Raw genomic sequence first — 12,228 nt, 5'->3', positions numbered from 1 at the left:
GTCCTAATGTAACATTTGGATCTTACAACAGGACAGCGACAGCGACAGCGCCCCCGATACCATCTACCTGAGAAATGGCGAAAATTTTCCCTACCGCGAGGATTTATCCGACTATAACTTTGCCAAGTACGCGGCCACGTACTTTGTCAACAATGCGTCTTATCAGTTCAGCAAACGCAAGCTTAAATCCTCGCTGGTAGACTTACCCAGCCCGGCCGACACCATTTCAGCACAGGTTTGTAGATTGGCTTAATTAAATTTATACTCTCTTTCCGGATTACTGAATCGTGACTTTGCCCCTCACCCATCAAATCACAGGCACTGTGGATAACGATTTTGCGTTTCATGGGAGATATGGCGGAGGCGCGATATGAGGACGACAGCGATGAAGTCAAGCACAAGCCCGTCATGCAAAAGTTGACCGTTACGTTGGGGCGGAATTTTGCCAAAACGAAAGACTTCCAAGCTTTTCAGCAAAATTTGTCCGAGCATGAACGGAAGTTGATCCATAGGACGTTGAAACGGAAATCGAAAATTCCTGCGGAATTGAAAGCGATCGTGGAGAATACCGATGAGATTGCGGATTATCAGGAATTTTTGAACAACCGAAGCTCTAATTTGGACAAGTTGCATTTTATCATTGGGCATGGCATATTGAACAAGCAATTGAGAGACGAGATCTACTGCCAGATTTGCAAGCAGCTGACGAACAATCCCAATTCTACCTCCCATTCTAAGGGGTGGATTTTGCTATCGCTTTGTGTAGGATGTTTCCCACCTTCGGAGCGATTTGAAAAATATCTAAGGTCATTTATTCGGGATGGACCGCAGCTGTATGCTCCTTTCTGTGAGCATCGGCTCGATCGTACGATACAGAATGGCGCTAGGAGACAACCACCGTCATGGTTGGAGCTGCAAGCGAACAAAAGCAAGAAACCGATCACAGTTTCCGTAACCATGATGGATGGGGCCAGCAAGAATGTGGACATCGATTCCTCTAGCACGGCCGATGAGATGTGCCAGAAGCTGGCAAACAGTATCGGGCTGAAGGACGATTTTGGATTTTCCATTTTTGTAATGCTACAGGATAAGGTTTTGCCCTTGCAAAGTGGACGGGAGTTCATCATGGATGCCATTTCTAACTGTGAACAGTATGCCAAGGAACAGGGAGGCAATGAGAGGAGTGCATCCTGGAAGATATTCTTCCGGAAGGAAATGTTTGCTCCGTGGCACGATCCGTCAGTGGATGCGATCGCTACGAACCTAATCTATGCCCAGGTTGTGCGTGGGGTGAACCTTGGGGAGTTGGTTAGCACTTCGGATAAAGATATTGCTATGCTGGCAGCACTGCAGTACTATGCTGATTATGGATTGGAGTTAAACACCAAGACACTTCAGGAACGATTGAAGGACTATTTACCGAGGATCTTGGTTAGACCGGATACTGCTTCTCGCTGGGTGCAATTGATTGAAACGGCATTCAAGAGAAGTCGCTGCGTGAAGGATGGTTTGCAGAGAATAGTGGCCAAGGAGGATATCGTTCTGTTTGCTAAGTTGACTTGGGGTATGATGTTCTCTCGGTTCTACGAGGCTGTTCAAATCGATGGTACCAAGCTTCCGTCGAGTAATGTGATCATTTCGGTCAACTGGTCTGGAGTGTACTTTGTGGATGATCAGGAGCAAGTGCTGGTGGAGTTGTCTTACCCGGAGATCATGCAAATGGATTGTGACGAGGGTGATGCCAGTGAAGTGGGAACGTTATTCATCAGTACAATTCAGAAGGAGGACTACGTGTTCAAGTCTTTCGAAGCAAAGCCGCTAACAGATTTGGTAAACTACATCCTGAAGGAGTTGCGCAACAGAAGCATCTACGCCGTAGCTATACGAACCCATTCGAGTGAGGAACAAACGGAATCGATGTTGAGCTTATTGAAGGGTGATTTGGTAACGTTGGGACAAGGTTTCACTGGAGAATCGATCCTGGCGGAAGATGCTACTTGGGGTTACGGAGAATCAAATGGAAAGTCGGGCTACTTTCCAACGGAAGCCGTTTACGTACTACCGACAATCATGCCTCCCCCGGCGATGGTGTTGAATCTATATCGGGTAAGATTCCGGAGATGGTTGTCATTTGTCAATACTAAATGTGTTTTATTATTACAGAAAGAGGGAGTTCTTAAAGCTAGAAAGCATGCAGCCCCAAATTACAATACCATTCAGAGAAGGAAGATGCACAATTTGCAGCGATTTGGAGCTGATCAGTTCAGGTCTCCTATAAGGTATGTTTTATGATCTGAGAAATAGTTGTATGATTCTTATGCGGTTCTGACAGCATTTCATGTAGAAACTTTTGATTTTAACATTGTAATCGAAATTGTCCTGCACTTGGTCGATGACGAAAATACATCAAGAAGACAGGCCCACTAATCACTCTTATGATTTCAAAACATAGACAGATACAGACTCAATCCCGCAAACCTACCAATCAAAGGTTAAAACTATTATCGAATTTTCTAGCACAGCTGGGAGATTTGTGTATTTGTTCAGTTTTTTTTTTTGCGGTGGTTGTGTCCCTTGAATTCTGACAAGGTTGCTCGTCTTTTAAATGTTGTATTCAAATGCCAGATATACCTCAGATAGTATATTCAGTTAAGACACGACAATACCATGTTGGAGGCAGCAGGTTTGATTGCCGGTCCAACTTTGGAAGTGCTTCAAAGAATACTTAGTTGAGAGGAGGCACAATTGTCCAGTTTCTAATCGAATCTAATCTAATCTAATCTAATCTAATACCAACACAGCCAGTTCATGAAAGCATCCTGGAAAATGATAAATCAATATCAACAATTAAAAAGGCCTCAACTCCATTTTGTAAACAAACCATGTAAGGCTATTTTCTCGCGAACCAAAACTTACATTCGCAAACCAAAATCACAATCGGATGAGAATTTCCCCTACCTGTTCATTTTGTAAGTTTGTTTGGCATACTTCGGTTCACAACAAAATTGGCTTACAAGGTTTGTTTGCAAAATGGAGTTGAGGCCGTTTCAATTGTTGGTCTTGAAATATACCTCCATCATTTTTCTTGTCTATTTGGTATATGTTGCAGAGATGCGCAAAATATATCAAAACGGCCAGGCCTACTGTGCAAATACCGGAGAAAACCATAAAAAAATCCAAGAAAATCAGTTCCCTCCTCAAATTTCTGAGAAAATTCACATGCAAAAACATGTTTTTCGTCTCATAATTAAAAAGAAACTATGTCGCTGTTTTGTGTTTTTTTGAGTCCAGCTTTATGCCATGATGACTAGAAATTTGTGATGTCTCCTCTCCAATACCTTTACAAAAATCAAAACGGAATTATTTTTCGGAGCCGTGAAATTCCCCTTAACTGGATATCTGTGTTTGTGAGTTTGTGTCTTCACGCCAGCTGACCAGAGTTCAACAGTGGAAATAAGGAAAAATTCAAGTCTGCTTTATCGATCGATTTTCATTAACACCAGCAATGTCAAGAACCCAACACACAACTTGTTGCCATATACAAATTCAAATTGTTCGCAAAATAATATAAAATATGGAATGATCTCACCCAGAGACGTTGAATAGAGACACGCATAGACGGAAGCAAGAAGAACCAAACGAACCGTCAAACGCTGAACCAAACGAGCAAAGTAAATAAACATTACTGTTCGCTCAATTCACCAGAAAGGAGTATTGTTCTCAATTATGAAAAAAGTGCTTAATTATTTTCACGAAATATTTGATAAGGTAAATGATGGCTTCAGCAATACCTTATTCTATTATCTCCATGGTTGCCAATGACCTTGCCAAAAGATCCCTCAAAAACCGTGCTGCTGTTTTGACAGAAATTTTCTTTGCGCGTCTCTATCAACGTCTCTGATTTCACCGATCTCTCAAAAATGACATGGTCCCAATCACAGAGTTTTCGTTTTGTAAGCAGCAGAAACAGAAGAGCGGCATCGCCTCTAGCGATAGATGTGCCACTGGCCGTCTTCGTCCTCCTTCTTTTTCAGCTCGGACACATAACACATAATACAAAGGAACTGCTGCTGGTTTCCGAATCTTCAGCATTCAGCTGCTCTTAAATATCAGAGGTAATCAAAATCGTAAAAGCACCAATGGCGACCCGCAAATCTTACTCTTGAACCGCGCACTGGAAAATACAAATCTCACGACGGAACCGAAAATAACGGAAAACCCGAATCACAGCTCACACGACCGGAATTCCGTAAAAAAAAAACTTATGGAATCCTTCAATGTTTATACCCACGCACTTTCTAGAAAAATCTTATCAAGCGCTTTCAAGCAAAAATCGAAAAAAAACAAAAACGAAAAATATGACAACTGACAAATTTTCGCGTCCGTTTAGAAGCAGGGCACACTTCGATTATTCAAAAATCTGTTTTCATTTACTTCATTTTCATCAATTGACAGTTTGGATAAAAATCAAAACAACAGTGCTTTCCCGATTTTGTCACCTCCCCATTTGAGATATTTTCTGTCGACTTCCAAACTCATGTGGTTTTATTACCCTCTAATATGCCGCAACGAATCATATTGAAGATGAACGTGGATGACGTGGAATCAAGTCTAGGTGAAATTAGTAGAAGAAAAATGTCTGATGCGCGGAGGGGCTGACAAAAGCGCGAAATCATTGTATCGACTTTGGGTAACAAAGCGACGGCATTAGTCGTGTTCTAATTCGAATCTTTTCGAACAGCTTGGCATCCTCTTCCGCCACCTTGAGCAGCGTGAGAAAATCGTCATCCGAGGAACTTTGGAGACATACTCGGGAGCCAATGAAGGCTCCACTGCTGCAGAAGCTGCAGCACGATAAAGCCAGAGTTGACACGGCGGTTGGACTATTTACCTGGATTCTGAAAGTATAGTTGTCTATTTCATCATGTCTCTATCCGATGTTACTAAACTTCACAATTTTTTCACAGTACATGGGAGATCTACCGAAGGGCCGCGAACCGGTTGATACCGATAAGATATTTAGACCGGCGCTAAACGACGACCTGCTGAGGGACGAGCTGTACTGTCAGATTATGCGTCAGCTCACGGATAATCAGATCCAGATCAGCGAAGAACGTGGCTGGGATCTACTGTGGCTGGCAACTGGAGTGATGGTTCCCAGTCAGCAGGTCCTGAAGGAGCTGTTTGAATTTTTGAAGACCAGAAAGCATCCGATTGCAGCCGAATGTCTACAGAGAGTGCAGAAAACATTGAAGCTTGGCCATAGGAAATATCCGCCGTATGTAGTCGAAGCGGAAGCCATCCGTTATCGCACGGTTGAAATATATCATAAGGTCTACTTCCCTGACGATACGGATGAGGCATTCCAGATTGAATCGTCTACCAAGACCAAGGACTTGCTGCAGACGATCACAAAACGGTTGGAGCTGAAGTCGAACGAAGGTTTCAGTTTGTTCATCAAGATTGGTGATAAGGTTTTCTCAGTACCGGAGGAGTACTTCATCTTCGATTTCATTTATGAACTGATGGAATGGATGCGTGAAACACTTCCGTCTCGATCGAATGACAACAGGATCCAATGTGAATACCAGTTGTTCTTCATGAAGAAACTGTGGATCAACGTAGTTCCTGGAAAGGACCCACTCGCGGACGAAATGTTCTACTTCCACCAGGAAGTTCCAAAGCTATTGCAGGGATACTACAAAGTGTCCAAGCTTGAAGCCGTTGATCTTGCTGGGTACATATTCTGGGCAACTTACGAGGAGGCTGATATGCAGCTGCTCCATAAGTCCTTCCCAGAGATGATGCATTCACTAGTCCCAGAAGACGCTGTGAGAATGCAGAAACCGGATCAGTGGAAGAAGGATATCATTGCGAAGGTGAATTCGTTGAATGGAATAAGTCAGTCAAGGGCGAAGCTAGAGTACGTCAATATTGTCCACAAGTTCCCCATGTTTGGATCGACGTTCTTCGTTGTCAAGCAGGCAACCGATCAGAATCTTCCGGAGACGTTGTTGGTGGCGATCAACAAGCATGGTTTCAACTTGATCGATCCACGCACCAAAGTAAGATTGTAATTTCATATTGAGATATTCGTAGTTCTAATAAAAAAAAATATGATTGATTTCAGGACCTCCTCACTCAGTACAGCTACATGGAGCTTAACTTCTGGAGCTCGGGCAACACGTACTTCCACATCAAGTTCGGAAACATGATGGGTTCATCAAAGCTGCTTTTGGAAACGAAACAAGGTTACAAAATGGATGACCTACTGACGTCCTACATTCGTCACTTCAAAACCCAAGGACAAAGGAACTAGAACCATGTTTATCTCTTTTCAAAGCATTATATTATGAATAAAGCATGTGCTATTAATCTCAAAAATATCCAAGAGTCTTCGATTCGGCAACGAATGCAATCAGTCCATTGAGTGTCTCCTGGGCATTGGGTATGATTTGGTTGGCTGGCAGTACGAATCCAGTGGATCCGGTGTCTCTGAATTCGAACGTGAAAGACAGCTTGGTGCCATGAACTCCCATGAAATAGTCGTTGGTGCTTCCAGAGGTGACGTCTGAAACGAAAAAAAGATTGGGTCTGAATATACCGTTCTCATTCATTCACGTACATTTGTAAACTTACATAGAACTTGAGCACTGTTTCCGTAAGTGTATCGTGTTCCGTACGTGGCCTGGATAGCTGCAGCAGTTTTGGCGGCGATTTGCTGCAGATCGGCATTGTTTGACGGCTGTGGAGCACCAGTAAAACCGTACGGAGTCAGCAGGTACTGACCGTAGGAGTGGAACGAAAACTGAACGTCAATTTTGTCGGCAATCGTAGCGTAGTAGTTGGCCATAGCTAGAGTTTCCGGTTCGGAGAAGGGGGTTGCTCCCGAGAACGTGTCCGAGCATGCATTCGTTGAGGATCCTCCATCTGATAGAAAAATCGGGTTATCGACCGATTCGTAACCCAGTATGAGAATACTCACTTCTCCAATTGTAGTCAAAGTTCCTGTTTGGATCAGCTCCAACACACAGAATAGTGGCTGGTTGACGAGTTTTTCTCCACATCCGGTTCTGTTTGAGACGGAACGATTATATTCTTCAATCGAGCAAAAACGCTATCAAGACTTACGTTATTTCGGCTGAACTCATATCCATCGGGATTGGCCATCACAATGAAGTACCAGTCGTAGTTTTGAGCTAGATCGACAACAGCTGGACTGCTGGAGGTCAACAGTTCGTTGAGTAGCCAAGTAGCCGTAGCCGATGACACCCATTCGCGGGCATGGATATTGGCTTCGATGAAAATTCCAGGATTGTTGGCCTTGTGGGACAGTTTAACAGCAATCAGGTCGCGACCTTCGAAAGAGTTGCCATATACGGTTCTGGACAGAATTCCCGGATAGCTCTGAACCATCTCGTTCAACCAAGCGTAGATATCGGCCGTTGAGTAGTAGTCAGTCCAACCGAAGCCATTGCGCTGGCTCTTGTTCGGTCGTTCGTTGTCGATGACTCTGGAAGATTTTTGGAATATAAGGACAGGTATCGAACAAACCCTCGTGAAAAGCTTACTCTTGGAAATTCTTGATCATCAATCGAGTCTTCATGTTCAGCTTGGTGACCAACTCCTCAAAATCGGCATACTTGTGCGGTGGTACCACCAGTTCCAGTTCCATGTTGGTTTGAGCGGGCAGATCCCAGAAAATATAGCCATCGGGATGCTGTTCCAGATACTGCAATGTCTGCAGCTGCTGTTCCGTGGCAATGATAACCTGATAGACACGATAGTTGTCGAAGCGAGCCTGCTCTGCAAACGCAGAGCAAACTGCTGCGGCAATCAGCAATAGAATACACGAGCGGTTCATTGTAGAAATTAAACTGAAACGTTTAACCCCGTGGGGATTAGGTTTTTATATCAACATTGTGAACATGTACGTCATTTGATGACTGGATTCGATTGGCAATCGGTGTAGGTCGTAAATCAATGCATAGATAACGGGTGTACTGTTTTGGGAATTCCTTATGATTAGCAAAATAGAAAATCTGTTTTTTTTACTGGACCATCAGTTCACATGAAGATTCCTTGCCCATCAGAGCATTTTACATCGCTTATTCTTCAAAAAGTCGAACTAAGCGTAAATGCCCTTAAAAATGGATGAGGACAAAATTATAATTTCTAACTTATTTCAAATTTGAGTATCTTGGTTGACTACTGATTTTCAAACAAGTAATTTATAGCATTTATTCATTGGTTAGCTAGTGAATTATTGAAAATGTGGACAAAGAGAGCTGATTGATTGATGTAGAGAAAGGGGATGGGCTTGGGGTTCATGAGTTTAAATCTCATCCCCAGAGATGTCACGAATGACCTAGATAGTATTAAAGCTACTAAGATAAAATAAAACAAAACAAGCAAAGGCATGTAGATAGGAATCATGTTTAAAGAGAAAATTATTTTACAAATGCAAAAATAGCGCACGTAAACTGTCTCAAGTTTGCTCAGAAATGCTATCAGCATTAACTGAATACGGGTCTGCACCCTCACACGCGTTTCTAATGCATTGTTATCTACAACTGATAAAAGTTGCTCTGGCAACGTTGTACTAATCTTGTTTTGTCTGGCGCAAATACTTGATGAAGTCGGTCTTTCCAACCAATTAGTGAGAGTTTTTCGCAAAGTACTGTTTACTGTACCTAAAGTTTTAATTAAGAAGTAGGAGACGATCATCTACAATGAGCAATAAGAAAGTCTCAATCCTCCATTAAGGCGACTGAGCTTTGATGATAAACAGCAGCTCCGGACCGTCACAGTTAGTATGTAACAATAGATGATACAAATTTTCAAGCATACACGGTTAGAAAAAAGTACCCAAAATTAAGTTCTTTTCACTCATCTCGGCACTATAGTGCAGGAACCTAAAAGTAGGTAAAGCGGTTCAAAGTAATTTTCATTTACTTGTGTGCAGTTCGTATGGAATTTTCCAATGACTTTTTAACCAAAAGTAAGTTAGTTGTACCCAACAGTAGGTAAATATGATTATACTCAACGTTAGGTTCCCACACTTTACTACCCCTGTTGGGTGGTTTTGCTCCTCCGTTTTTGACAACATTAGAAGGAGAAAAGGAGACAAACTAGTCACAAGTAGGTAAAAGTGAACTGACCGTTGGGTACTTTTTTCTTACCGTGTAGCATTTTCAACATAGCCTCGTTTCATGATACGAAAGCATACGATGACGTTTGTTTTTTAGACATACAGTGTATCACAAAGTTATCCGTACAGCTGTCCTGATGTTTTTGGAAAACAGTTGTTCAACCACGATTTAAAAAGATAAATTTCTGGATTCTTGGCTGGAAGAGGGCATCTTCCTTCGCACTGTCCCGAACCTTGGACAGTCGAAGACCACATGCTCCGGCGTTTCACCGACGTTGCCACACTGCCACACTGGTCGTGGCCAGACCGGAACTGTGTTAGCTGGAAGTTGACTTCTCCATGTTTCATGTTCACCCAAATCGAAAGGAATCGGTATTAGTCTATGTGTCCATCAACCGTTCTCCGCCGTGTTTCACTCCTGTTGCCACTTAGCCAACGACTCCGCTCTCACAACTTTCCGTACTCTTCCGGCTTCTCTCCGCTTGTAGCACTCGCTGTCCTGCGCCAGGGTGATGCCGATAGGGATCATTCAGCTGATAACGCATACTGCTCCGACGAGATGGTTATGTACGCACTCACGACTCGCATGGCCATGAGCTGGAACGTGTGGCTCGGTTTCCTTTGGTTCTGCTTCGTTTCCAGCGCTGCAACACAGGGTGGACCTCCATACCTCAGTACCTTCTGCTACTGATGGGACCAGAGTTGTTCTGATTCTAGCTATCGCGTTGATGGCCTTCGAAGCCTTCTCGAAGCTGTTGTACACCTTGTTCCAAAGCGTTGGACCAAGGATAGAGCCTTGTGGAACTCTCGCTGTGGTCCTAATAGATCTCTGTCCCATGTCTGTCTCGAAGACCAGGTCTCGGTTCTGGAAATAATAAATACTACACAAGAGTGGAAAGATGCACTTAATTCTCGAGATCAGAAAGTTCTGATTAGGCTGAGGATTGGTCATACACGGCTCACTCATGAACCTCGTTTTAGCGGCAGTGTGGCCTACTGCCAGGGATGCGGTGTGGTTTTAGATTTAAATCATCTATTGGTGGAGTGCCCGGCAAGAGCACAATTGAGGGAAGATATGGGTGTCGTTGGTTCAATCCGAGAGGTATTGTTCAGCGGCAAACATACTTTTGAATATAAAAATCAATAAATGATCCATAAAATATTGGAAAACGTTCCATAAAATAGAATAAGCTTCTTAAAGAAGTTTTTAAATGAAGCTTCCATAGGAAGCTTCTTAAGAATATTATTATAGAATCTTCTTTTGGAAGCTAATTCTGGACGCTTGCCCGTCGCTTCGCACCTCTACTGAAAATACACGGGCAGGACAGTAAATCTAAGTAGATATGCAGCGGAGTGTCCTAAACATGAATAATATAGGGGAAGTGTATGTAATGTTGGCCTAAGTGTCCCTAATTTGGGCCCATACATAAATTCAGCAATCGACTAGATTTTCAATAGCAACCAAAAATATCAATTAGTACTGTCCCAATGACGCGTTCATATTGATACAATTGATAAATAGCAGATTTTTAGCGATAGGCCCAATCTTAGATCCATAGGCCTACATTAGAGCCATTTCCCCTACGTCTAATTTATGGATCATGCCTATAATTTTAAGTGCTCAAACTTGATTTGTTATGGATCATTTTCTTTAGTTTGTGGTTCATTGCTGAATGTTTTATGGATCAATTGCAATATGTTTATGGGTAATTCGTACAGTTTCAATGCTCATTCTTTAGAAATCTAGCGGTAAATTTTTACAATTGTGTTGCTAAATTTCACATAAAATATTGATAATATTGATATTTTTTATGGATCATTCACACTTTTTTAAGGATTTTCTCCGATGTTTTATGGATAATTTGGATGTTTTTTATGAAACGTTTTTCAATATTTTATGGATCGTTTTATCAATTCTAAAGGTGCATACTTAGGGCTGCCTTGTTCAACGACAGGAGTACAGAACAAACTGTACTCAACTTCCTGCGGGCGGTTGACTTATACGATATGATATAAGCATAAGTAAGTTGAAGTGGCATTGGAAAGAAAATGACTAGTGTCCACTTCATTCGACAAGAGGCAGTCTTTAAGGTCCTTAAGACCATGGTGTGTGAGGGAGGACGACCCAATGGGGGACGATGATGAAACAGCTGCTGTTTGAACACCGTCTCGAATGAACTAAATTCTCCTCTAGCAGGGGAACAGTTTAAAGACACGTTAATAAACTTAGCCATAGCTTAGCCTTAGCCTCGTTCTATGCAGCGCTTGGACGATGGCCTCCCAGCTGGCGCTGTTGAATGAATTAAATCCACCGTTGATCTCCCTTTTCGGAATCCGAACTTAGTGCATTTCGACAGCCTGTTTAGGATGATCCTCTCCAAGAGTTTTCCTAGTGTATCCAGCAAGCATAAGCATATAGGCTTATACTATGCTGGATCCCCCAGTGATTTTCCTGGTTTCGGCAGCAACACTAGCTTCTGTATCTTCCACCTGTCAGGGAAATGACCCTCGTCCAGGCATTTCTGCAGCACTATCCTGAACATGTTCGGAGACGCCTGGATCGCCGCTTTCAACGCCACGTTAGGGATTCCATCCGGACCGGGAGCTTTCTTCACTTTCAATTCTTTCACCACTGCTACGAGTTCCTCGTTGGAAACTTCGACTATCGGTGTAGGTGGCCAGGTCGTTGGGTCGTGCTTCGAGAAAAAACCTTCCACGATAACTTTCAGCTTCTCTGGGCACATTTCAGCGGGCATCGTTGGACCTCTGATCTTCGCAGGGGTTGGCTTCAGCGTCTAGACACAGCTCCCTGTTTTGTCTATCGTTTAAGTGTGGCGCTCGGAACACTCCTCTACGATCCTCTCTGTCTTGCTCTCTGAACACGTCTTCTGGCTCTAAGACAACTAGCGCGAAGGGAGCTAAGTGCCTTGTTGCACAGCACTAAACCGAATGGGACGCATCAACCGCCAAATGAAAGGTATTATGGTCAAATAGAGCATTTTTGAATATTTCTTGGAATCGGTCAACCGGTTCCGGAAATATGACCGGAACATACTCCGGTTTATGTGTGGCATGAA

General features: G+C 43.0%; 2 protein-coding genes across 3 annotated transcripts in view; one reads left to right on the top strand and one right to left on the bottom strand.

The window, feature by feature from the left end:
* LOC135697005 (unconventional myosin-VIIa-like) overlaps positions 1-6,386 on the top strand; it is a 47,903-nt gene extending 41,517 nt beyond the window's left edge. Inside the window, exons 8-13 of one of the 2 annotated variants that reach the window (XM_065216547.1) lie at positions 32-235; positions 319-2,106; positions 2,164-2,279; positions 4,742-4,904; positions 4,968-6,065; positions 6,131-6,386. In XM_065216547.1, the coding sequence (XP_065072619.1) occupies positions 32-235; positions 319-2,106; positions 2,164-2,279; positions 4,742-4,904; positions 4,968-6,065; positions 6,131-6,319 (3,558 nt within the window). In that variant the 3' untranslated portion in view covers positions 6,320-6,386. The remainder of the gene's footprint in view (positions 1-31; positions 236-318; positions 2,107-2,163; positions 2,280-4,741; positions 4,905-4,967; positions 6,066-6,130) is intronic. The other variant, XM_065216549.1, reaches the window with a different exon arrangement.
* On the bottom strand, positions 6,327-7,882 carry LOC135697008 (zinc carboxypeptidase-like). The gene is made up of 5 exons (XM_065216552.1): positions 7,572-7,882; positions 7,132-7,513; positions 6,986-7,073; positions 6,640-6,930; positions 6,327-6,571 (listed from the first exon to the last, which is right to left on the bottom strand). Exons 1-5 carry the CDS (start codon positions 7,862-7,864, stop codon positions 6,378-6,380), a joined length of 1,248 nt encoding a protein of 415 aa, XP_065072624.1. The 5' UTR covers positions 7,865-7,882; the 3' UTR covers positions 6,327-6,377.
* Between the last annotated feature and the right edge of the window lie 4,346 nt (positions 7,883-12,228).

Source organism: Ochlerotatus camptorhynchus, unplaced genomic scaffold, assembly GCF_037179485.1.
Source record: "Ochlerotatus camptorhynchus isolate MF236.1 unplaced genomic scaffold, CSIRO-AGI_Acam_v1.1 ptg000064l, whole genome shotgun sequence".
NCBI classification, from domain to species: domain Eukaryota; kingdom Metazoa; phylum Arthropoda; class Insecta; order Diptera; family Culicidae; genus Ochlerotatus; species Ochlerotatus camptorhynchus.
The sequence above is the reverse complement of the archived record's forward strand: the minus strand, read 5'-3'. Positions and strand labels throughout refer to the sequence as shown.

What these genes read in the sequence shown, in the direction of transcription:
- LOC135697008 (XM_065216552.1), bottom strand. Translation starts at nt 7,864, where the DNA reads ATGAACCGCTCGTGTATTCTATTGCTGATTGCCGCAGCAGTTTGCTCT. An exon ending in ATGAGTTCAGCCGAAATAAC is followed by an intron (nt 7,074 to 7,131) that starts GTAAGTCTTGAT and finishes CGTCTCAAACAG; the next exon opens with AACCGGATGTGGAGAAAAAC. An exon ending in CTTTGACTACAATTGGAGAA is followed by an intron (nt 6,931 to 6,985) that starts GTGAGTATTCTC and finishes TTTTTCTATCAG; the next exon opens with ATGGAGGATCCTCAACGAAT.